Consider the following 24,022-nt stretch of genomic DNA (forward strand, 5'->3'; position numbering starts at 1 on the left):
AGAATTAATTAGTTTGTGAAAACAATCGTTTGGACGAGTGTCTAGTGAATTGCAGGAAACATGAGGACAAGTCTTGAAATTAAATTTTTTTTACCGGTTCTATGGGTGGAAAACGGGCACTCACGGCGAAATGGATACCGTAAAATTTTTTTGATTCTCCCGATTTTTTAATTTTTCAATTTCCATCATTTTTTCTGTTTGAATCATAACAAAAACACACAAGTGGAGGGAATTTCAAATCCGGAATGTGCGTGCGCACCGTGCGCACACAATGCCCCCTCCATCGCCATTGAGCCACTTGAAGTGCAAAATCTAATGAAAATAAATAGTGAGACTTGACAAATGTGATCTTTGTATTTCTCAATCTTACAAATATTTTTCTACTTCATTTCACTATATAATATATCAAATATATTAAAAATATATCAAAACCAATCAATAATTATTCACCAATTCTTCCTAACGTAAAAATTGTCCGAATGTATCCCAGATGATGATAAAATCTGTACAACAACAAGGTTAAAGAGTGGACTAATGACATTAATTCCATTGAATTAATTTAATTGTTGTAATAAAAATGTCAAATAATAAAATGCAGATGAATGTAAACGACAAGATGATTGAAGAAACCGCGAAAGATTATGCGGCGTATCTTCAGGTGAATCTCCCAAGTCAGGTGAGATTTATTTCAAATTTCAATTCAGTATAAACATAAAAATTGCACAACATTGCATTGTTGGGTGTGAGTCATGCGGTGGGAGAATTGTAATGTTTTCGTTTGGAATGCAATCATAACCTCTTATGTACCTGCAGACGAGAGGAGTGCATGAAGCTGTGGATGAAATGCTGATTCGCCTTGAGGAATTCGAGTCAATCGTTGGAATGGTCAGTAAAAGTCCTAGGCAACATATAAATAATTCGATTAGAACTCTACGGGGTTTCTATAGGGTTTCTAGTTCCCAGTTGATGCCAATATCCTAGCTCTAAACTCAATACTAAATTATTTGAATAAATTAACCATTTCAATTGCCTTAAGAATTTGTTTCCTTGATAGATACATAAACATGAGGATAATTTTTTCATGACATAAAAGCGATTGCTTGCACTAAGCAAAATTCAAACGATTGATTTATTAATTTTTTAGCCTCAATTCTGGAATATTTGAATACAAGAGCCATTTTAATTGCCTTGGGAGTTCATTTCTTTGATAGAAAAAAGGTATCGTCGCATGTTTCGAACAAGTATAAAATTTCTTAACGTAGTCTGTCTTTTCTGAGTGTGAGGTACCGTAAAAATCCTAATTAATGACACTGCCAATTTCTGCTACCCTCGTTGGTTTTTAATAGATAGCAACACGAAATTCATTGAATAGTAACAAGACACATTTTTAAAACAAAGAAAGGCTGAAGACCGTGATAATTTTTTTAATTCAATAAAAAAGAATGAGAATTTAAGACTTTTCTCAATGCCCCAGTCTTTGTCACTTTGTATTTAAAACACATTCTCTAACCAGTCGGAATGGTTGTACAAAGTTTCGTCAATTCTTATCGAATTTCTACGCCCCAATAATATTTTTCCGTTTTTTTCATTTTAAAAAGAACATCTTTCCATTAATAAAGTAAACGTTTCCAACTTTTTACCGCACATACAATCATTTCACGTAATTTTTTATCATTTTTTAAATTTTCCGGGAAAAATTTGTTAATTTTTTGGATTTAATGTCCAAATGGTGATGACTTAACCGTTTTTTTTATTGTTCTGTGAAATTTCGTATCACAGTGGCAATTATAGAATCGATTTCACTGGAAAACTCATTGTCGAGTGATAATGAGAATGTTTTATTGATGCTTTGCTGGCGAGAATCGATCAGTCGAGCCCCTACCCTTTGAATGCTATTATATTCATCTATGAGACAATAATTGATGTCGAAGGTGCAAAATTTACGAGCGGAATGCACGTTTGAGCACCTGGTGCGCTTCCGTTCGGTTCATCCAGCTCTGATGGAGTTGTGCAAACGAATCGATGCACTCGAACATGTCGTTGCCAGAGCAAGCATTGACCTGGTGAGCTTAGAGGCAGCTGTGGAAGCTGCTGAAGCCGAATTAGGGGCCAGCACGACAGTTTCCGATCGTCTTTTTGGTATCTTCAATCCACTTTCACTCTTTGTACGTAATTCATATACGATTGAACTACTATCAGTGAAAAATTGTTGTAAAGAAATATTTTTATTTAGATCTCTAAATTTATCGGCTTTTTTATAAAATTCGACATGAAAATTTCATAATATTTCTATTATAACATTTATGTATAACTTCTTGAATGAGTTTTTCTACTTGTTCATTTTCCATAATTTTTATTCATCTAAAAAGAGCTAAATATAAAAGATCTATGTCAATGAATTCCAATATAAAAATTGGAATCGTGTCGTAAAAACTGCAAATTTCCCTCGAATGCAAATATTTCTCTGACAGATTTTTTTCTAGTCGCTGCATATCCGCGAAAATAAAAAAATTCAAATGAAAAATGAGTAACTCTTGAAACAACCTCGATGTTTCGAATAAATAATGAACAAAACTTCACACAGAAATCGAAAAATCAAGAAACAACCGCCGCCTCGTCGTCGACGACTCAGGAGCCGTCAAGGCAAGAGCCCTTCGTTCTTCCCACCATCTACAAGACCGAGGACGCATTCAACACGAGTCAATAGACAGCGCGTCATATTCACTGGGGATAGTCACACTCTGAGAGATAGCATTGTTTAATTTGCGCCTCCTTTTCCCCCGGTGCACAGCCTCCGGCTACACAATGCCGCCATCGTGACACCTTTCCAGGTCCACATGATGCACTGCAGCACGACCACTTGCCCCACTGATCCCAGATCTTCGGCTGGCCATCTACAAACAGAAAAAAAACTAATCCGTAATTCAGTTGATAAAATATAAAACAACATATGGGAGTAAAAATAGTTATTTTTTTATCTTAAATTGGACTTACAACGATCAAAAATATTTTGGAACAAACTAGCTATTTGATTAATTAAATTGTTTCATAGATTTGCGTTAATTTACATATTAATTATATTCAATTCTATTATATTAAGTTTTTGTGACTATTGCGAAGTTGAAGAATATTTTTCTAATTCTAATCCAAACCGAAAATAATAATTTACAGTCAAGTAGAATTCAATTAATTTATTAATTTTTGGTTTTTTCAAAAATCAGTTTTATCGTGATAACTGAAAAAAAAAGTGTTGTGAAATACTTCAGAGATGGTTTCTGATAATAATAATAATATGTTAATGTAATAATTGCAACGATATAGAGAAAAGTTTGGCCAAAATTCATATTTTGAAAATATTTGAATTCTGGAGCTATCGTGGGATATTCCACTCTAATTGAAGTTTCGATGCTGTACTATTGAAATCAGGAGACGTTAACAATCGCTATATATTTTCAGTCCATCCTAATCCATGTTTATTTTACTGTTCATAAATATGAAAAACTGTGTTTTAAGGACAATGGCATCATTAAAGAGTCATTAAAATGGTTACTCAATATTCTGCATTATTCTGGGGACTGGCAGATCGATGTAAATGGTAGATCATGAATAATTCATGAATTTTATCGCTAAATTTTTGAGAATAACTCTTTTCGAATGTTTAGTATTTTTTCAGGGACTTCCCTTTCCTTTCAGCTGTATGTTTTTGTCGAAAATTCAAATTTTTTCCTTGGGCTTAGTCAACCCAAGACATCGAACACTTACACCGCAAAATTCCTAAAGCGAAAAATGTTTAAAACCGGACACAAATCGATTCAATACTAATCAATCGATCAAGCCTTCCTTATTTGTCCCTACCAAGTATTTTTAATCAAAAATACTATTAGTGAAACTGAATAAGTAACAATTTCGATAGAAAAATAAAAATTGTTTCAAATTGAGAGTCTTAAAAATTCTCCAGTCAAATAATAATTTCTCCCTATTTCCCCCGTTAATTTTCCATTAATACACACTTTACAAATTGCAAATATTGATCGGGATATGTTGTAATAAATATTTTTGAGATTCTAATTCCAGATTCTAATTCCAATAGTTGAATGGAAAGAGCCGATAGAAAATTGATATTTTTGATAGAAGGGGTAAAATAGCCTGATGGAATGATTTTCTCCAGAATGTTTCCACTCGTCGAATTTCGAAATAACTTGAATTACCGAGTAGGTTACATATTATAAATACCGACACCTTCATACAGACAAGCTGGGAAAGTACAGGTTTTGAGCTGCTGTTCTTTTTCTCCCTGGGAGCAACCGCCAGCAATGCAATGTCGCCATCGAGACAGTTTTCCTACACCACAGGTCACACTGCAACCTGACCAATCACTCCACTGGTCCCACATCTTCGGGCCTTGACGACCCACTCGGCGGCCTGAAGTCCCAAAACTCTTAATGAACACAAAAATAAACTCCCATACCTCGTTAAAGCATCAATTAATCGAAATTCCCAGTAAAAGGTAATTATGTTACTTTAATGGCCCCTTTATGTAACAAGATCAAATTACTCACATTATCATCCAAGAATTTTCTCAAAACCCTTTCCTATTTCAGTGGCAAAGCGGTGGTCGATTTGGCGAAAACGAGTTTACCAAATCGCAATCGCAAATCGATTATGCAGTGAAGTGGTGAAACAAGCTGGATTTTTCGGAAATATCTCTGAAACCCGGGGATGCACCGATATTTTTGTAGAATACTTTTTTGTAGATCTCAATTAGCTCGACAAAAGAGATCTTTACGAAAATTTCGCTGTCTCTTCTCGTTAGGGAGATATTTCCGATAAACTTACATTGTGTCACCACTTCACTCTCCAGTAGCAATTACTTCAGGCTAATCAATTGCTTCATACTTTTTCGCAATAAAATAAAAGGGGTAGAGTGGGTTTTTTATATTCAATTGCAAACAGCTGTGTCGACATAATAATTTGTAAAAAATTGATTGAAGAGTGAAGTGAAGTCAACGTGACTTGCGATTTTAATCAATCTATTGATTATTGACTGAGGGTTTAAATCCAGATAATTGTTGGAGGAAGAAAATAAACAATTTATTGCTGGGATGTAGAATAATTATAACTGAGTCAAGAAACCCAATTAAAAAATTGTTTACAGAAATTAAAAGCGATTTTGGGTCAATTCCATTCGATTTTTAGTAAATATTTATCTCTGAGTACAATGAGATGAAAAAGTATTTTCTCCAGTATATTTACTGACAACAATAAAATATATTTGGCATCAGCGTGTCCTTGGGGGAGTATTTATGTGGATTTACTAGGAAGTTAATATATTTGGGAAAAAACAAATTTAATACGTAGAAAGTTTATGCATGGAATTGAAATAGAAATCCAAAATATTTGGGAAAAGTTTGTGAATGTTTTTTGTTGAGGTAAAATCGAGAGATTTACCAGTTTGTGAAGAGCTGGCTGTTGTTTCGGGTTTGTCAATCGATACTGTTGCACATAGGGATATAAATGTCATGGCTAACACCCAGTGATGCATACAAAAATATTAATTTTTGGGTTCTTAAGGTTCATGAAATTTATGGAAATTTATGGTTACTAGTCCACGATACGACATTTGTAGCGAACTGGTGGGACATTTCTGATGGCCGATTGTTTCGAATCTTTCGTTGAGTTTTCTGATAAGAATTATCTCGTGTTCAATTCGATTGGACATTTTTTTAATGGTAAATATTATAGAAAAGGTCTAGGACGAGAACAATCACCGATTGAGAAATCTAAAAAACTGAGTAATCCCTTCATCAATCTGCCTGCAAAGGTCGACTTTCTATTTTATTTATAAATATTATAAATATTGTAAATTTTATTTATAAATAATAGGGTTTGAGTGATCCCAGCGGCATCGTAGTAGTGCACCCCAAGAGAGGGAGGACGCAACACGCAATGCGGGGGTGTCTATCAAGTCGAGGGGGTGAATTTTATTTTCTGCGGTATCAATGCTTTTTGTTTTTTATTTTTTTAACTGAAATTTAGCCGACTGTAGAACGAGCGGAAGGGGGAAGCCACATCTTGTGGAATTTCAAATGGAAAAAATTATTTAATATATTGAAGATATACTACTAATGAAATTATTATCTCGTAATGAGCGCGTTGTCTAATGGGCAACGTGCTTGGCTAGCACGCCGACGGCTGGGGTTCGATCCCAGCCTTCAATAATTTTTTTTTATTAAAATAATTCCTATTTTTTACCGACGGTAGTGGCCGTGCGGTTAGAGTGCTAGACTAGCATGCCAGAGATCCGGGTTCGATCCCGGGCACCGGCGGTCAAAAATTTATAGCGCTCTGATCTCACGGTTCCACTGCCGAGCGGTAGTCCTGTCAAAAGGACGACTGTACCTGGGCAGGTTTTTTCCCTCAGATGAGGTTTTTCCCTCCCTTCAAGCAAATGCGGTACAGGGGGTTGGGGGGGTGGGAAGGGAACCAACTAACCGTAAAAACCCGAAAGGGTATACGAGAGAAAAGAAATTTTTTTAATTCCTATTTTTTTTGTCAATGGCTACTCAATCGAAATATCGTTTAAAAATTGAATACCTCCTCGATTTTCATGTTTCCCTGATACGTTTTCACAAATTTAGACTTTTTCAATTTCAGTGAATACCTTCTCGCCGTTCATGTTCCCCTGATACTTTTTCAGGAATTTCGAAAAATTTAAAATTTAAAAATTTTGAATTTTCACGCTCCAGCGAAATACTGCTGGTCGGCCATGCAGGTCCCTGAAATACCAACAGCCGGTAATATGGACCTCTGGTATGTTGGCAAATGGAAAAAAGATCGAGTAGTAAAGTATCGACTAAAAAAATATAAGTATAGAAATTGAAAAATTTGAAATTTTTGAAAAAGTATCAGGGGAACATAAACGTCGAGGAGGTATTCACTGAAATAGAAAAATTCGAAATTTTTGAAAAAGTATCAGGCGAACATGAAAATCAAGAAGATATTCACTGGAAGTGAAAAATTCGAAATTTTTGAAAAAGTATCAGGGTAACATGATCATCGAGGAGGTATTCACTGAAATAGGAAAATTCGAAATTTTTGAAAAAGTATCAAGGGAACATGCCAATCGAGGAGGTATTCACTGAAATTTGAAAATTCGAAATTTTCGAAAAAGTATCAGGGGAACATGGAAATTAAGGAGCTATTCAGTTTTTAAACAATATTTCGATTGATTAGCCATTTACACAAAAAAAATTGGAATTATTTTGTTAAAAAAAAAATGAAAGTGCTGGGATCGAACTTAGGCCGTCCGCGGGCCAGTCAAGCACGTTACCCATTAGACAACGCGCTCATCAAAAAACTATATTTTCATTAGTAGTATATCTTCAATATATTAAATAATTTTTTCCATTTGAATTTCCAGAAAATATGGCTAAACTTCCGTTAAACAAATAAAAAACAAAAAGCAGTCATACCGCAGAAAATAAAAGTCAGCCCCTTGATTTGATGGCGCCCTCCCTCTCTTGGGGTGCAGTACTACGATGCCGCTGGGGTCACTCAAACCCCCAGAACTGAGCCTCTACTTTAGTCAATCCTCTTTGCCTGGTACAGAGACTACTTTTTTTATATTTAGTTCAGTTGGTTCAGAGAAAGATTGTAGCGGAGATCAGCAGTCGAAATTAAATACCCCGATCTCCACAATTCTCCTCAATTCCCCCCACTCTATCTCCACCTCACAAACGCCGTTATCGACACTCTCAATTTCTTGTCATATACTGAAGTCAGCATAAGGTTTAACATTGATTTTAGGAGTGGGGGACATGGTTACAAGTGGTAACTACGTGGAGTGGGGGCACCCAGAGAAGTAAAAACTTATGGTGTCATCAGTCTAATGCGTCTCGAGCAGCTGTTTCTATCGTCTCGGCATAGGTCTAGCTTCTCGACAGTAAATACAAATAAATACTGACAGTAAGTTCACTCAAACTAATTGAATTGTTGCATTCTATCGCCTCACCCTTACACGATGATTACCTATGCTGCAATTACAGAACGAAAGTAACTGTTTGGTGAACATAACCTCAACGTTATATCTCCACATGCTGATGATAGATGAGAATTAATTGAATCGAATCGAGAGAATAATGAGACGAGCGAGGATCAAAGTGACGGCCTCGGTCCCTCTGAGGCGAAAAGTCATAACAGTTGAAGATCCTGGTTCTTTAACGAAGGATTCTGATTCTTCGAAAGAGGAAACGCCTCTAGAGGTGCCCGAACAGCTTCCAGAGGCTTCGACGAAGCAAAATGCTGTTGAAGAGGTTCTTGGAGAAGATTCCCTTTGTGAAAAGACACCGGAGAGAAATAAGGATGTGGCTGAGAAGGCAACTCTTGAACTTGAACAAAAAACCTCACCCCTCGCGGAGGCCCTCTCCAAGAGGCCGAGACTCTTCTCGGAGTCTTCGGACTCCAAAGGACATCTTTCTGGACCCGAAAATGGTGAAATTGCTTGGCTTTCTTACTTCTCTTTTTGAGGGAGGTTTTCGTGTGCTTTAGACGCCCAAAAATGACCTATCCTTTAAAGAATTTTTAAAAGACAATTTCAATGCACGGGTCGTTTCAAAATTTTTATATAATTTTATTCTATATTCAAGTTATTGAAAAACATTTTCATCATAAAGTAGAATGACATTCTTAAAAAAAAGAATTACAATTACTAGCAGCTGGAGACGATGGAGAAACTTAAAAAATTACGAAAGAATTGACACTGGAAAGTTCCAGAGGCTTTCCAATAACGTTCTCAAATTTTCAACTATTTCTTCGGCAATTTTTACCCCAAAAATGTGATTCATTTTAATTTCATATTTTAATTTCATTTCATAATTTAATTTATAATGTCTCAATGGTTAAAAAAAAATATTAATGACCCTGTCATTGTCTTGCAGCATCCCCGGCGAAGACCCTGACAAACCGTTCGTTCACTCGCCCCACTCCTCGTCTGGACGGTTCAACTCGTATCCGTCGTAATAGTGTCCAGGGGTCAGGGGCCAGTGCCAGCGAATCCGAAGACGACTCTCGTCGTCACCCTCTTCCCTCTCACCCTCCGCCCATGTCACACCCTTCACAAGCCCCTCAGACCTCAGCCCAGTCTTCATCTGGCAACACGAATCAAAGCCTGACTCAGAGCTCCAAACAGAAGAGGAAGATGCTCGTCTCAGAGTCGGCCAGGAAACTCGCCGAGGCTCGTCGAGAATTCCTCCTCAAACACGAGAACAATCCACCAGACAGGACCAAGCTGACGATGTATGACTTGATCTACTACAACCCCACGACCAACCCCATGAAAAAAACAGCCACTCTTGTCCGAGTGGAGCCAGAGGAGGTGGTAGAACCTGAGGAAGAGGAGGATGAATCTGAAATGCCAGTTCCCCAGTTGAAGGTTGGAGTAAATGGAGAACTAGTGGTTGATGAGCAATCCCTGGTAATTGAGAATATGGCGTTAAAGCGTGATCAGGATGCAGTGTCTCGTCGTCGAGTCCTGGTGGACGAGGAGGGTGCAATCGGTGGTTTCTACAAGAAAAGAACAAAGAGCAAAGACTGGACACCCCTGGAGACCCTGAAATTCTACAAAGCCCTGAACACTGTTGGCACTGACTTCTCCTTGATGCAGACTGTTTTTCCTAATAGGAATCGTCACGAGTTGAAGATGAAATTCAAGAAAGAGGAGAAGCTCAACAGGACGAGAGTGGAGAAGGCCCTGGTTTACCACCAGGAGTACGACATCGAAACCTTAAAGAAGGACCTCGAGAGCTTTGAGAATATCGAGGAGACGAGCAAGAAGACAAGGAAGTCCAACGAGAGCTACAGAAAGAGGTGTGCCAAGAGGAGACTGGCTGCCACCAGTCTCAATATGCTGAGTGAGGAAGAGGATGATCCTGAAGAGATGGAGGGAAATTCTGAGCAGAAGGACGTCGAGATTGCATCCAAGGTGAAACAAAAAAGACCCAGGGGCAAAAATCTGCCTGATAATTCGAAGGATTCTATCACTGAAGATGATTCTGAGGTTTACAAAGTTAAACCCACGAGGTCTGGACGATTGCCCAAGAAAAAGAGGGTCGGCTTTAATCCCACTTCCATTTTGGATAGGATTTTCGATAAAAATACTGAGAACGATGAGGAGGTGGAGGAAGATAAGGAAGAAGGGGCCGATGGCAAGGAGCAGAGCCAAGAAGAAGTCGTGGGTGAACCTGTAAAGGGCCTCCAGGACATCGAACCTGGGTCTCTTGTCATTGTATCAAAGGAATCACCTGATGAGCCTGGCAAGACTATTGTCCAGGTCTACATGGTGGGGAAGGACTTGGAGGGAGGAAAAGAGACGATGACACCGATGGATCTTAGCTCAGAACTCCTCGCTACAGTCACTAAAGGACTGAAGAGCCATGGGGTAATCCCTCGTTAAGTCTCGTCCAAGTAGGGTTTGCAGTGATCTGCAAAAAAATTGTCGTCAACAGTGGGAGATGATTCTTTTTCGATGCTTCGCTTTAATGCATAATGCCATTTTCAGGGAATTTCTTTCATTTTGAAAATGATTTAATTATCTTTAATGTTGAATGTCAATTCAATTTCCAGGTTGTCATTAGTGAGACGTGCATGATTAAAAGTCTTGATGAAAGTGGGTGCTAAAGATTCGCTGAATTACAAGACTGAAATGAAAAACGCGGACCGTTTTTTTAAAACATTGCATTCGTTTTTGGAATTAGACAGGGTGAAGCGTCGTCTCCTATTCAGAACTCTGAAATTCTCTCAAATGAACAACCTCCTGCTTTTATATTTTGAATAATTGTAGGTGTAATTTTGTAAGTATTGAGAATATCATTGTCTTAGATTTAAGAGAGAAGCTTTTTCTATGAAAAAAGAACAGTGTTTGCATATTTCATGAGAAAATATAACTTATGTTATTTTCAATCTGATCTCTCGCATTATTATTTCATTATTTTATTTACATTTTTGCGCAGGAGTTTATAAATGTGGGGAGTAGTACTTGAAGTTGTTTCGATCATCGATCTTGTGACCTGAAAAAAAGAAAATGCTATTAGACATCAGGTTTGGGGTGGGTGAAATTATTAAAGCCCACAGAAATTTTAAAGCGTTCACAGCCCGGAGGGGGCCCAAGAAATTATAAAAATCTGTCTAATAATTTTTCATCGAGAGCTCTTAATCTCAAGTTCAAATCGTGCCTGTAAATTTCAAAATTTTCCCATTTGAAAACTTTGAAATTTCGACATTTCCACTATTTTTTTCCCCAAGCTAGTGAATGACTTTAAAAAAATGATATTTCGAGGAATATGTTAGGGGCTGAGTCGGAAAGATAATCTCTTCAATTTTGAGTCTTAATTCTGTACTGTGGTATGAATAATGACATGTAATTTTTCTAATTCTGTCAATTTTGGGATTGTCACAGTAAAAAATCATTCTTTCATATTTGTCTCAGGAATTAATAATTTCAAGACAAAATATGGTAGAACTTTTTTTGCAGCAGATCTTATCAGTTTTTCAAAAAATCTCAAAAGTTTTTCTGACATTTGATAATTATTAGATATGATTCTGATAAAATCCATTTTTCGTATTTATCATAATAAGAGGATTTTGTATTATTTTCTAATATAAATTCCCGTTCATCCAGGAAATGAGAAATGATTATTATGCAATGACTGACTGATTAAATTCCCAAAAGTTCTCTGACATAGAATGTAAAATTCAGATTTTTCCACTCAACCCCCACTACAGTTTTGCAGTCGATCCCGCTTTATTGTTCCTGAAAACAATTACCTGGATCCATGAAACTCTCTGTAATCCTTGCCCCATAAACCCACCACGCGCAAAATATCATAAAGACGAGTGTGACAAGAATTGAAATGAATATCTTGAGCAACTGCCACTGGAAGTAATCAAACACCAAAAGCTCAGGGAATTGTCTCAGAAAATCATTCACATCCAGGAGCAACTCATCACTCGGTTTTATAACACTGGACAAGTCAGTTGTCACTCCAATCGTTTCAATCACAAAATTCACTGTTGCTGAGGAATACCTGTGGAGGGCTTCACCCACTTCTGCCACCCAGACATTAGTATTTTGAAAGATATTCTCCATTTGTTTAAAATCTCTCTAAATTTATCGATGTTTTCACTTGTCATTTAGGTATCTGGGACGATTTAGATGTGGACAAAATCGACCAAACAGCTGATGCCCAGAGAGTAGAGGGGGTATCGCGTCATTAATTAGTCAGAGAATTCCAGGAATTCTCAAGAACTGATTGTTTGTATTAAAGCAATTCGACCACTAATTTTTAATTGATTATGGAGCGAGTGGAAGGGAGAGGTGATTTTTAGCAAATTGGAGTTTTGTGGAAATTTTTAAGGAATTGGGGTTAGAGGGGACAAGAGGATTTGATGTTGAAGAGGTTATATTTATCAGGGGATTGTTGAGGACAGTGGCTCATTGATGGGAGTTGGTTACTGTTGGAGCAATTGAAAATTTCGGAAAATGAAGTGTAATGAAAAGGAATTGATGGACGCGAGTCGTGGACTGTGCCAGATGGAGGGCCGATTGCAGCATAAAAGGGCTCATAAGTCAGGTAAAAGCCCCAATTATCACAATGATATTATTATTTTTTTAATATTCGGTAACAAGCCAGACGTTGAGTCAGATTGATTATAATATGCCCCGATCAAAAAGTCTTTGAAAATTAAAAAATTCTAATAGAATTCGAACGACGGTTTTTTGAACATTTTTCAATGTGGAGCATTGTTTCACTATCAGCACTCTCTCCCTCAAAATTCACATTGGTTTCATTTTGTTGATGGAAAAATTACAATGGGATTCATGTGGAAGGTATAACGTTTTTGCGTTTTGTCATTATTTAATGACCTACCGATTTCAACGTGGTGCGAACAATTTCCTAAGTATTATGTGTTTTCTAAACTTTGCGAAATCATTACAAAATTGGAGAAGAAGCGTATGAAAATTCGGGCACCACAAGAAACTTCGTGAGTCATTAAATAATGACAAGACGCAAGAATGTTCTATTTTTTCATTTTAATCCGATCAATAATTTGTCAGAAAAATTTTTAAAACTTGAAAAAAACATGACATTTGTCTAAAACGGTGTTGAATATCCTTATGCCCTAAAGAAAGGGCGATTAATAGTTAATAATTAATTATTATTAATGATTAATCTAACAATTGTGTATTCTTCTCCAGTCTTCAAAGAGCGTTTCTTCAAGCTGCGCGGCAATCTTCTATTCTATTTCAACATAACTGATCTGGGGCAGGTAGACGAGAGACAGCCAGCAGGAATAATAATCTTAGAGAACTGCAAGATAAATGCGGATGTTATATCCGAGGGTTTGTTCGCCTTCAGTATAGTATTCCGTGATGAGCACGAGAAAAGGCACATCTTCACAGCCAGAACTGAGGACCAGGTCAACCAATGGGTGACAGCTCTGCGTCAGGCCAGCTACGAGTACTGGAGATCTCGGTTGATTACACTCCAGGAGAGATTGTCCAACAAAACCGGCACCGATCCTCTCCTCATGTGCCCTAGAAATCATGGAGCTGTCAGGGACGAGGCATGGAGCCACACCTCAAACTTCAGATCTCACATTCGTGCATTCACCAGCACAGCACCCACTATCTCCAACATTGTTACCAAGGAAACGAAGAATCTCATTGAATTATTGTAGCCGTCAAGTATTTTTCAACCTAAATATATTTATTTTTCTTGGCAAATGCTGCATCTTTTCTACTGTGAATTCATCCTTTTTTGAGGATTGTGCGGATTTACATTGATTTTACAATTTTTTATTTCCCAGTTTTTCATTTAGGGCACTGATCGTTGGATGCTCGTAGGAAATGGTAATGCTGAGAAAGATTTTGCGAATTATTTGACGAGTTAATTGAAAATTCCTCGACTCAACTGAAGACTTCTGCCAGAAACATCTGATTTTTCCATTTTTATTTTATTCTCTGAATATTGTTGGAGGCTAGTGGGTGAGGATTTTTTTGGGATTGTTCTATTATCAGCATAAAAAGGATAACGTTATTGTGTGGAAGTCACCTTTTCATGATTTAACTCACGGTTTCATCGTTACCATTTCACTAGTTATCCACTAATTGTAAGCGAAGAAAAATTCACTGGATTTTTCCTAGAGATCTCTGCTACCTCAGGTTCGAAAACTTTCAATAACCGACAAGACTCGATAAATCGTAGAAAGTAAAATCATCTAAACAAAATATTTCGACTTGAAAATTTTTTTCATGTTTACATCTTGGTAATCAAAATAAATTCAATTAAATCCATAAATCACTGGATAATTATACCCTAAACGAGATAAAATCGATAGAAAAAGAACGTTAATACTTACAATCGATTAATTCATGAAAATTACAAATAATTACAAATCGCTCAAAGAGGAAGTGGCAAATTCCATTTACCAGTAATAAATACTCTTCTAGCTTCCAAACAGCCGTAGGACCTAAAAAAATGTGACAAGAGATTTCCAGAGATCAAATTTCCTCTAAAAATACTCTTGTCATATTTTCTCCTAAACTTTTCCACTACCTACTCGATAACTAAGATAATTCAATTTTTCTTTCGATGCCTATTTTTAGTTATATCTCGGGATTGAAGGAAAATAATTATATAGTTTCCCATACATTTTCATTCAGAAAGATGAGAGCTAAAAAAAAGGTATTAATCAAAATATCGCTATCTTTCTTCAATTCTAAGATATTTGCTAAAAACCGATCTAAAAAAATGCACTTATCCTCGTTCCCATCATGACAATGGAATTGAATTGAAGCAAACGATTGATCTTACAAGAAAACCTATTGGACCGTTTCCCGAGAAAATTAAATATCCCCCAAAAAATGTTCTATAGCATTTTCTCCTAAACCCGTTTATTCCCAATATAACAGACTGTTTAAGTCTTCCGAAAAACTACTCCCTCGCCACTCGTCTTTTTCTTCCCCTACACCTCATCTCGCTGCCCCCTGGTCCCCTCTCCCCCAGAGAACCCCTTCAAATGGGGTTTGAGGACCGAAAACATCTTCTCGGTAGCCATTGGATGCATGCTCCTCTGCAATTCCGTCAATGACTCCTCAGTCTGTTTCAGTAGCTGCGCAGCAGTTTGTAAAATTCTCTGCCACCTCCTCATTTCCACATTGTGAAGGCTCTCTTGTTGCTGAAGTAGTTGCACCCAGTCCTCCTCTGATTTGGGAATCTTTCTGAGGACATGAAGATCCATGACAGTGTAAGCAGCAGCGTCTTCGAGGCCCCAGAGTTTGTAATACAGCAGTCCATTGATGACCATGAGACAGAGGACTGCAATCAGAAGAATCCAGTTGACAATGGAGATGGTTTCCTCCCGTGGCTTGACCACCGAAGTAGGGAGTTCCAAGCCTGGGGGTGCCAGATTGAGAGGTAAAAGATCGGGGGGATGTGGCTGGTGGGTACTAGCTCCAACCCCTCGTCTTCTTCTCCTGGTTTTCCTCTTAATTCCATTCCCAGCTGACGTCTCTTCACACTCGACACTTAGAGCTTTCACAAGACTTCCAAAGTACTCCTCCAGTCCTGCCCAGCAGTTTTTATCAATCAGTGCCCTCATGACGGCCCACACGTGCTTCTTGAATTTAATCTCCGAAAATATCTGGAGACTCGTTTCACTCTCTGACACGAAGGCTATGCAGAAGTGGGTGAAGACACTGAAGGAGTCGGCGTACGGGATTCCTGCGTTGTTCGTTTCGATGTCGATGCAGTAACGATGACCTGGACGACTGCATGGCAGCATAATCTGAGTCTCAGTCACTTGGGACTTTCTAGGACCCACTGGTTGTGTCAGAGAGACTGTTAGAGATACTGTTCTCATTTTCTTGTTTGTCTCTGAATGCTGGGTCCACTCGGATTGAATCAAATCGGTGGTCTTGCGAGCTGTGTGGAAATCCAGGAAGAACTTGGAAGTTGTGAAGAGAAGGGTGAACAGCTGGTCTATGTGGATTGGGAGGGTTGTGTTTATTAGCTCTCGACCATCGTGGGTGGAGGTACACGTTGTGGGGGAACGCACACCCAGACGAAGATTTTGCTTTTCTGCGTCGCTCTCTGTTGTGTCACTCTGGTCTGTAGGGTCTGGATTCAGCTCCACTGGTAATGAAGTGGGTACACATGGTGTGGTCACCGGCTCAGGAGTCGGGGGTTCCGGCTGCAATCACAAGATTTAATTGTTCAGATTTATTGTTTTTTTTTGGCACTTTCTGCAGAGAAACATTTACAAAATTATACAAAACACATGTTATAAAAAATATGTACAAAATATATGGTCCATATATTTGATGCGTGTTCGGAGTTTTTCACCCGGGAAAAAATATCGTGGACGAAATCCCCCGGGAAAAATCCCCCGGAAAATCTCCCGAAAAAAAAGTTATTTTGCTTCTCCTTCATTTTAAGCCTTAAAATTTAAGGCGTATAATCACCCGGACACAATGGTAGGCAGAAGAAATAGACCGGAAAAAATATTCCACACATCCAAAACGTGTTCAGCCCCGCCCACCTTAATGGGCCATAGGGAAATTATCATGGGTCTATTTTTTCAGTGGTCTATTTCATCTCGGATTTATGTGCGGGAGAAACTACGTATTTTATTTACGCTAGGAAACGGGCTCTCATTGGGGTATTTTTTTCCGACTTCTGATTCAATTGATCTGTTTATTTTGTTTACAGTATTATTCGTTATTGTTCGACTTTTGAACTGGGAATTATCCGAGATGTTTTCGTTTGGAAGGAATAACTCCTAGAACCATTCGTTCTTAAGAAGACAACATGGACGTTTAATTATTGCCAACAATGGTAACGCAAAATGTAGAATAATCCATGAATGCATTTTTTAAAGAAAAATTTTTAGTTTATAAACGTTTCTAATAATTGAAGTGTTTATTGTTTATCCAGAATCTCGAAGATGACGATTAAATACAAAAATGAATGAGAATCATACACAGACTTCAGAGATGACAACTAAATTAATGCATTGAAGGTTAAAAAAGAAAGCAAAACATGGATTAAAAATGTGAAGTTATATAATTATGATAACTTAAAAAAAAATCTACTAGTGTTTTTGTCTGGGACGCGTGTCTAGAAGAATATTAGTAAAAATACTTCCAAGGCCTAAAATATTTCATCAGAATATTTCTGTGTTTATATGTGGTATTTATCGGAATTATTCTTTGTATTATTTATCACCAAGAAAAAATTCTACTGTAAAAAAGAATAAAAATGAAAAAAGAAGAGATCTGGAAAAAGGAGAATGAATCACCGAACGTAATCTGTGAAGACGAACCCACGAATTCCTGTAGTGTTCATTTATTTTACTAAAGTTGTTTATCTAGACAGATTGATTACGTTGAATGACGAACGATAACGAGATAAAATGAGTTCTTTATTTTAGAATGGAACATTGAATATCGAATTACCTCTGAGAATGAATCCATTGATAACCTTGACGGAATTTTCTCCTCTTCCTGGGCAGAGGGAGAAATATAATCCTCATCGTCCGATGTCAAGCCCAATTCCTCTCCGTAACATGTATGAACTAGCGACCACATCTCACCATTGCTCATGGGCTAAAATTGAAACGCTAATTAACGACTGATTGCAAAATCCTATTCACATTGTTTGTTTCAATGACGAGTGCGGAAATCCTTGAAAATCATACATCAACTTATATCATACTTAAATCATACTTCCAATTTCCTTTATATCTCGGGTAAGAGTAATTTTACACAAAAAATATCATAAACATTTTTTGTGCTCCAAAAAATTCCCAGCAAAAAAGTTCCTCTGACTTTTGCTGTACATCCATTTGTTATCAAGATAATTCCATTTTTAACTAGACGAATCACATAAACTATAGGAATTTCGCTATTAGTCATCTCACAATTGAGGTAATTAGGAGATAATTACCTGTCCAATTAGTGCATTCTGCCAAATTTTAAATAGCATCATGTAAGTTTTATCCCTGGCGCCAAAGGTGGTTAAGAAGAATTTATCAGTTTCGGTGCATATTGATATTGCATTTGGTATAACAAGAGCTGTCTTTTCTTTGGTAATTGAGACCACATCCTTCCATCTGAGAGAGACTACAGTTTCCCACATAAATATATTAGCATAGAAGCATACGTAATTTTGAGAGACATACAAGCGGCCGTGAACCAATATTTCTCTTTGTAAGGCACAGGAATAATCTGAAAATCAAGAATACACCGTCATAATTTTATCTATCTTGGGTTTCCAAGTACTTTCACAATTATTTTACGACGGTACCTTTCCCTACATTCTTAGTTGAAATAATTTTACCCTTACTGTGAATTAAAAAACTACTGAAAACTGCAAAAAAACGATGACATGCCAAATGCCAATGTTTCCTTCGATTGTATTATCATTCTAGTTTTTCAGAGGAATGTCGAAACATCTACAGTAAGACGTGAATTTTTTTATCAGTAAATCACTTCATAGAAATCTGAAGGAAGATCAATGTTTTGTGGAATGCAATAGATATAATACTAACAAGGTATCATTTTTGTCAATATTTTTTGTCAGAACAAGATATTAAAGAAATTTTTTTCTATGAAAAATATAATTAGACTGTAGTTGAATATTCTTGAATCCTTTCATTTTTTTCTAACTTAATTTAGTTATCAGAATTGGCAAAGAATATTTTCGATTATAGTGTCTAGTGCGCAGCAAACAGTAAGAATACTTGAACGTTTTATTTCTGATATCCTATTTAATTTTGAATTCCCTCTCGATCGTTCTACGGACCTACTACGAGTCGCTCGTCATCTGGTACGTCCTTGAAGATTCTCTTGAAGTCCTCGGACCGAGATTTGTACGTTGGATAGAGGACATTGTACCAAGACGACTTTTTCTTCGAGCGCTCGCTCTTCCGGACCTCGCTGGAAGGACGAATGTGTTCAGTAGAATCTGAAGAACCCTTCGTCGTTTCCTGAGGACCAGAATCAGTAGATAAGATTATTCACTTGATCAGAGAGATAATTTAACAAAACAACGGATGAATGATTCAGAATTCTTGTACAGAAATTTCTTCACCTTCAAAAATCTTTCCCAATAAAATCACCACAAATTAATAATTTCAATTAAAAATTATTCACGATGGTCATCGAGCCTTCAGAATAAAACTGCTTAAACTTATTTTTTAATGATACCCCTAATAATTAACTTCTGGGAATACAAGTGGTTGGAATTGCCTCTAATTGTAGCTTTTTTGTCAGATAATTTTGCCTTGCTCTCTCTCACTAAAATAATTACCGTCTGATCATCAGTCTTCGTCGAGCCATCAGTGGGTTCATTTCCCCCGGACTTTCCACTACTGGACACCTGACTCTTCCACGGAAATTTCTTGCTCTTCGTGTTCTTGGGGCTGGGCTGTGGCGATGCATTGGGACTGGGCATGTGATTCCTCTCGAGATCACTGTTCCTCCCAGGATTATCATGACGACAGTCGTCCTCGTGATCGTGCGACTTGGTCCCACCCATGGAGGAGGAATTAATCGAGCTGAGCACTTCAGTGCTGGAAACCAAGAGGTTCTCAACAGATTTGTTCCTGCAACCACCGAAAAAAATCAAAAGTCCATGACCTCACGGACAGAAAATAAAACCACAGGCCTCGCCATCCTCATTTATCCACCCCTCACTTCTCAAAATCATTACTTACAATTTATTTCATTTTATGTACAAATAAATGGCAAACAACTTCGATAATTCAAAAAGCATAAATCACTTTACCTGTTATCTTTGTCTCTAAATTTTTACTTCTTCCTATTCCACCAGTAAAAATTGGTCCTAAATAAATAAATTACTTGTGATTGGCTATTTCAATATAAAATATGTACAAAAAAAATGCAATTTTGTAAATCTTTTAGCCACCCATTCATATAATTTGCAAAAATGTAACCATGACCATTTCCACGCACACAAAAATAAAACCAATCCCTCTCCAATTGCCCACCCCTCCCTTAAAAGAAGGATTATCATCTGGAAAAAATCTCCCTTAAGCCGCAAATCTAGAAAAAATACCCCAACAATTGAATATATTATAAACCCCTGGAAAACTACTTGGCAATTAAGAATAAAGCATCGAAAAAAAATTGAAAAATCGAATAATATAGCTGTAAATAAAAATACCTGGACAATTGAACAATAAACAAATTTCAGTTGAAATCCACGCCCTCTCCACCCCCTCGCCGACCCAATAATTCCATAAATATCTCCTTTCCCCTAATTAACCCCCTGGAACTCACATATTCGATATCGGATGATCAGAAAGCGTCTCTTTCTCTCCGTACATGTCCCTCTGGACGAAAATCACCGGTTGAACCTTTCAGAATAATTCTGACACCATCTCGTTTGATTACCTACATTATTACCCCCAAATCAATCCCTGATAATAAGTCACAGCAACTGGAGATGATAACCATTATAATGAGCTGGAGTGAATTACTGGCAGGAAGTAACCAGACAGAACTGTCCAATGACACAAAGATCGAACATTTTATCGTCTCGATTGTTTTCGTGGGGAATTCTGGAGTCGATAGGCCAATCAGCGATTAGAATAGTCAGCACTGACATCTCATTGGTGGAGTCAATGGATACGCACCTGATCTAGGTGTATGCGGATTTTGCTGGATGGGAGACGATTTTCCGGCGGTTTTTATATAATTCACGATCTGTTGAATTGTTGCGGTCTTTTTATCGGATATGGCTTATTTGGCGAGGTGTCAGCTGTCCAGGGGACTTCCAGCTATCTCCAGTGAGTTAGGAATGTTCTTTCTTCGAATTTCCGTGGAAATTCTGGGATGTTTTTTGGGCAGACCTTTGAGGTTGTGTAAGGGAAATTCATTTTTGAGATTATGGAGAACGGTTCACGAAAATCTCAGGACAATCAGGGGGAAGGGCTCAGTTGGAAGTTGGAAATTTTACAGGATTGCATCGGGTTTTGGGGTTTTAATTGAAGTTAGTCACGGATTTGATGCATCATCTGAAAGATTTTTGATCATAAATTTCTGGGTCTTTGCTTTTCAGGCTTTATTGTTGATTGTGTTATCGAGGATTTTGGAAAATTTCTGTTGAAATTAAAAGTTGTCATTTGGTTTTTGACATCTCAATTTTTAAGCAAATAGCTGCGTCTGAAAATTTCTGGAAATTTTTCTGAATGTTCAGTTGAAAATTCTGTACCAAAAATCATCAAATTAATTTATGATCCATTTTTGTTGGTCTTGCAGAAATTGTCAGCGGTAGCAATTCAAGGTTTCTCGTGGGCCAGAAGAGCCTCCAAAATGTAGTGAAAAATTACACATCACTCGTCAATAATGTCAGGAAATCTGGAGTCACAGCCCTGAGGCCATTCGCTGAAAATTCTCAAAAGGTATTTTCAAATGGCTGAAATTTAAACGTCACTATCTCGGAATTGGCTGAGTGAAACTCGGTGAATTTGTTCTTATTTCGAAGATTTTTCAAAGAACTTTAAAATAACGGCAAATTTATCCCAATCGCATCATTTCTTCAGGAGATAAATAGACAAAATTCGTAAGTTTTCAGAGCGTCTCAATTAAAAATGTACAGTTATAGGCCTCTAATAAAAATTATTTAAATTATTCGAATTTATTTAACTGAAACATTTATCTTTTGTTATTCCGAATGAGCTCCACATTCGGGAGCATTTCCGAATTACTTATTAAAAAATGGGTTATTGTGAAAGTTACATTAAAAATTCGGGTGAAAACGAGAAAATAGCACAATAAGCCACTTTTTTTTCAGATCGGACGGGCTTTAGTACCCTTCGCCAATCAGCTGAGAGCCTCCAGCACTGGAGATCATGTGAAATTATGGCAGATGGAGAGAGTCGTGGCTGCTGCCTTTATAGTTCTTCTCCCTGGGATTTTAATAGTTCAGAATGTCGTCCTTGATGGGCTTTTCGCTGCTTTATTGGTGATGCATGCTCATTGGTGAGTATTTAGAAATTATGACACTCGAAAAATCCTCAAATTTTGACGATTTTTCAAGATTTTTTTTCATTAACTATGATCACCATTTTTTAATCGCTAAGAACTGAAAGAAGATAGGAAGAAAAGCTCATTTTTGTTACCATCTCTTTTAAAGATCAGAATTCAAGATGCAAAAAATGGATACTGGAAAATGGATATTGTCAATTAATCAATTATTTATTAACAGTCAATAAATATTTTGCATTTTATTGTACAGATAAAGAGAGTAGAGACTGACAAACATAATTCTTTCAACACTTTCTCGATGACAACAAATTTTAAACTTCACTCTCTCTCTTTCAACGAGAAAAGGCAAATAAATAGTTCAATGTAATAAGCGAAAGCTTCTCCCAGTGGTATTAATTAAATACAACAATAAAATCATATTCCAGCGGTAAAGAATAAATTATGGTTTCAAAAAACCGATAATGTGCATCTCAATGTCCCAGATATATCTCAGGATCGAAGAGGTTGAGCAAAAAATGTCGAAGGAATTTTTTTTAAAGAATAGAATTTCCTTTACATTTCCCCCAAAATCCACTCCGGACTCCGGAGATATGACCGAAATACTGAAGACTTGAATTTTTGTTCCATTGGCAAATTTCGATACGATTATCTCCTTAATTATCATGACACGGAAAGGACCTGAAAAATGAAATTGGACTTTTATTGTAGGCAATTTATTCCTCTCTAAAAATCTATACTCACATTTTCCTTTAAATTCATTAATGTCCGAGATATCCGCACAAATTAATTTTTGCAAAAATACGTCTTTACTTATATTATGAAAATTTTGTTTTGAAAATTTTCAAGGGTAAAATATCTTGCATTGAGGAAATAACATTTTTACGCCAAGTAATTTCGTACTTGTTCCGACCATGAAGATAATTTATGATAAAAAAGTCATTCCTTGAATTAAATAAAATTGAAACAACTGATTTATTAATTTTTTCGTCTCCATACTGGAATATTCGAATACAAGAGTCATTTTAATTGCCTTGGGACTTTCCTTATTTTTCGAACAAGTATAAAATTTGATGACGTAATAGGTTTTTTCTGAGTGTGAGGTACCGTCAACATCCCAGTTAATTCCCCTGCCCTAGTTTCTGCCACCCTCGTCGGTTTTTAATAGATAGCACCACAAAATTCACTGAATAGTGAGAAGAAATATTTTCGGGATAAACCAAATTTCGTACACTTCCGCTACGAGCTATCATCATCGGCTGAAGACCGCGAGAAATATTTTTAATCCAATAAAAAAGGGAGAGTTTAGCGTTTTGGGAGCGCTTCCCTTTTGGTGGAGATTCCCTTGTTCAATGCCCCAGACTTTGACACTTCGATCTAAAAACAGTCGATAACACATGGGAATATTTGTACAATATTCCAACATCTCTCCATTTATGTCAGATTTTCAAGGGGATTTACTGTCATTACAATCGATATTCTTGTAAATCCGGTATAAATTAATCCCATTGGATTCTTTTACTCTTCGAAAATACAAATAATTGAACGACATATTTTCTTAATGTAACTGGGACGTTGACGTTATTCTGCACTTGATAATTTTCAAACCACAAATTTTGGGGTAGAAGTAAAGAAGGATTTTTAAAAAAAGATGAATTTTCTCAGTGTAAGCTGCTCTCGTTAAACCACTGAATTATTAAAATCCTCAGGGGTCTCGAGGCAGTTATCCTGGACTACGCAAGGCCAGCAGTGGTGGGACCAGTTCTCCCAAAAATTCTATTCGCTGCTCTGTACACCATGTCAATAGTGACACTCGCTGGACTCCTGGCATTGGCCTACAATGGGCCAGGAGTAGGTGGTGCAGTTAAAAAATTTTGGGCAATTGGTAATAAGTAAACATTAATTGACAAAATTGTCCCGCGTTACTTAAGATTAATATAATATATAAATTTCCTT

At 37.1% G+C, this 24,022-nt stretch overlaps 7 protein-coding genes across 9 annotated transcripts; 4 read left to right on the plus strand and 3 right to left on the minus strand.

Annotated features, from left to right (window-relative positions):
* Positions 1 to 278: 278 nt before the first annotated feature.
* Positions 279 to 2,725, plus strand: Blos4 (biogenesis of lysosome-related organelles complex 1 subunit 4). 2 transcript variants are annotated; one of them, XM_011317178.1, is made up of 5 exons: positions 279 to 518; positions 599 to 676; positions 814 to 885; positions 1,932 to 2,165; positions 2,585 to 2,725. In XM_011317178.1, exons 2-5 carry the CDS (start codon positions 599 to 601, stop codon positions 2,705 to 2,707), a joined length of 507 nt encoding a protein of 168 aa, XP_011315480.1. In that variant the 5' UTR covers positions 279 to 518; the 3' UTR covers positions 2,708 to 2,725. The 2 variants fall into 2 exon arrangements, with proteins under 2 accessions (XP_011315480.1, XP_011315478.1); XM_011317176.1 differs by having other exon boundaries at positions 280 to 676.
* On the minus strand, positions 2,584 to 7,783 carry LOC105274241 (thrombospondin-2). 2 transcript variants are annotated; one of them, XM_011317175.1, is made up of 4 exons: positions 7,581 to 7,783; positions 5,449 to 5,523; positions 4,240 to 4,422; positions 2,584 to 2,894 (listed from the first exon to the last, which is right to left on the minus strand). In XM_011317175.1, exons 2-4 carry the CDS (start codon positions 5,519 to 5,521, stop codon positions 2,722 to 2,724), a joined length of 429 nt encoding a protein of 142 aa, XP_011315477.1. In that variant the 5' UTR covers positions 5,522 to 5,523; positions 7,581 to 7,783; the 3' UTR covers positions 2,584 to 2,721. The 2 variants fall into 2 exon arrangements, with proteins under 2 accessions (XP_011315477.1, XP_011315476.1); XM_011317174.1 differs by having other exon boundaries at positions 5,449 to 5,681; positions 7,685 to 7,750.
* Positions 7,784 to 7,854: 71 nt separating this feature from the next.
* Bdp1 (transcription factor TFIIIB component B'' homolog Bdp1) lies at positions 7,855 to 10,692 on the plus strand. Its single transcript, XM_011317173.1, has 3 exons — positions 7,855 to 7,965; positions 8,046 to 8,490; positions 8,937 to 10,692. Exons 2-3 carry the CDS (start codon positions 8,139 to 8,141, stop codon positions 10,448 to 10,450), a joined length of 1,866 nt encoding a protein of 621 aa, XP_011315475.1. The 5' UTR covers positions 7,855 to 7,965; positions 8,046 to 8,138; the 3' UTR covers positions 10,451 to 10,692.
* A 230-nt stretch (positions 10,693 to 10,922) lies between these two features.
* LOC105274243 (uncharacterized) lies at positions 10,923 to 12,240 on the minus strand. The gene is made up of 2 exons (XM_011317179.1): positions 11,821 to 12,240; positions 10,923 to 11,063 (listed from the first exon to the last, which is right to left on the minus strand). Exons 1-2 carry the CDS (start codon positions 12,140 to 12,142, stop codon positions 11,011 to 11,013), a joined length of 375 nt encoding a protein of 124 aa, XP_011315481.1. The 5' UTR covers positions 12,143 to 12,240; the 3' UTR covers positions 10,923 to 11,010.
* A 281-nt stretch (positions 12,241 to 12,521) lies between these two features.
* Positions 12,522 to 14,264, plus strand: LOC105274246 (pleckstrin homology domain-containing family J member 1). The gene is made up of 2 exons (XM_011317182.1): positions 12,522 to 12,626; positions 13,253 to 14,264. The coding sequence occupies exons 1-2, from the start codon at positions 12,536 to 12,538 to the stop codon at positions 13,732 to 13,734; spliced, it is 573 nt and encodes a 190-aa protein (XP_011315484.1). The 5' UTR covers positions 12,522 to 12,535; the 3' UTR covers positions 13,735 to 14,264.
* Positions 13,745 to 20,632, minus strand: GramD1B (GRAM domain containing 1B). Its single transcript, XM_011317181.1, has 6 exons — positions 20,360 to 20,632; positions 19,368 to 19,662; positions 18,861 to 19,044; positions 18,003 to 18,283; positions 17,513 to 17,662; positions 13,745 to 16,248 (listed from the first exon to the last, which is right to left on the minus strand). The coding sequence occupies exons 1-6, from the start codon at positions 20,404 to 20,406 to the stop codon at positions 15,022 to 15,024; spliced, it is 2,184 nt and encodes a 727-aa protein (XP_011315483.1). The 5' UTR covers positions 20,407 to 20,632; the 3' UTR covers positions 13,745 to 15,021.
* Positions 20,633 to 20,716: 84 nt separating this feature from the next.
* Positions 20,717 to 24,004, plus strand: SdhD (succinate dehydrogenase, subunit D). The gene is made up of 4 exons (XM_011317180.1): positions 20,717 to 20,868; positions 21,341 to 21,483; positions 21,876 to 22,063; positions 23,776 to 24,004. Exons 1-4 carry the CDS (start codon positions 20,817 to 20,819, stop codon positions 23,960 to 23,962), a joined length of 570 nt encoding a protein of 189 aa, XP_011315482.1. The 5' UTR covers positions 20,717 to 20,816; the 3' UTR covers positions 23,963 to 24,004.
* The last annotated feature ends 18 nt before the right edge of the window (positions 24,005 to 24,022 follow it).

The sequence above is a fragment of the Fopius arisanus genome, unplaced genomic scaffold (assembly GCF_000806365.1).
Source record: "Fopius arisanus strain USDA-PBARC FA_bdor unplaced genomic scaffold, ASM80636v1 scaffold00010, whole genome shotgun sequence".
NCBI classification, from domain to species: domain Eukaryota; kingdom Metazoa; phylum Arthropoda; class Insecta; order Hymenoptera; family Braconidae; genus Fopius; species Fopius arisanus.

Bases quoted from the DNA above. Each gene is read 5' to 3' on its own strand.
- Blos4 (XM_011317176.1), top strand. From the start codon at position 578: ATGTCAAATAATAAAATGCAGATGAATGTAAACGACAAGATGATTGAA. The intron at 886-1,931 runs GTCAGTAAAAGT...TTGATGTCGAAG, and splicing joins TCGAGTCAATCGTTGGAATG to GTGCAAAATTTACGAGCGGA. The intron at 2,166-2,584 runs GTACGTAATTCA...AACTTCACACAG, and splicing joins TCAATCCACTTTCACTCTTT to AAATCGAAAAATCAAGAAAC.
- LOC105274241 (XM_011317174.1), bottom strand. From the start codon at position 5,542: ATGCATCACTGGGTGTTAGCCATGACATTTATATCCCTATGTGCAACA. The intron at 4,423-5,448 runs GTAAATCTCTCG...TTGGGACTTCAG, and splicing joins AGCCAGCTCTTCACAAACTG to GCCGCCGAGTGGGTCGTCAA. The intron at 2,895-4,239 runs GTGTCGGTATTT...TTCTGTTTGTAG, and splicing joins CCCAGCTTGTCTGTATGAAG to ATGGCCAGCCGAAGATCTGG.
- Bdp1 (XM_011317173.1), top strand. From the start codon at position 8,139: ATGAGACGAGCGAGGATCAAAGTGACGGCCTCGGTCCCTCTGAGGCGA. The intron at 8,491-8,936 runs GTGAAATTGCTT...ATTGTCTTGCAG, and splicing joins TCTTTCTGGACCCGAAAATG to CATCCCCGGCGAAGACCCTG.
- LOC105274243 (XM_011317179.1), bottom strand. From the start codon at position 12,142: ATGGAGAATATCTTTCAAAATACTAATGTCTGGGTGGCAGAAGTGGGT. The intron at 11,064-11,820 runs GTAATTGTTTTC...TCTTTTTTTCAG, and splicing joins AGAGAGTTTCATGGATCCAG to GTCACAAGATCGATGATCGA.
- LOC105274246 (XM_011317182.1), top strand. From the start codon at position 12,536: ATGAAGTGTAATGAAAAGGAATTGATGGACGCGAGTCGTGGACTGTGC. The intron at 12,627-13,252 runs GTAAAAGCCCCA...ATTCTTCTCCAG, and splicing joins TAAAAGGGCTCATAAGTCAG to TCTTCAAAGAGCGTTTCTTC.
- GramD1B (XM_011317181.1), bottom strand. From the start codon at position 20,406: ATGTACGGAGAGAAAGAGACGCTTTCTGATCATCCGATATCGAATAT. The intron at 19,045-19,367 runs GTAATTATTTTA...TCTGGTCCTCAG, and splicing joins CGAAGACTGATGATCAGACG to GAAACGACGAAGGGTTCTTC. The intron at 17,663-18,002 runs GTAATTATCTCC...TTTCAATTTTAG, and splicing joins AGAATGCACTAATTGGACAG to CCCATGAGCAATGGTGAGAT.
- SdhD (XM_011317180.1), top strand. From the start codon at position 20,817: ATGGCTTATTTGGCGAGGTGTCAGCTGTCCAGGGGACTTCCAGCTATC. The intron at 20,869-21,340 runs GTGAGTTAGGAA...TTGGTCTTGCAG, and splicing joins GGGACTTCCAGCTATCTCCA to AAATTGTCAGCGGTAGCAAT. The intron at 21,484-21,875 runs GTATTTTCAAAT...CTTTTTTTTCAG, and splicing joins TCGCTGAAAATTCTCAAAAG to ATCGGACGGGCTTTAGTACC.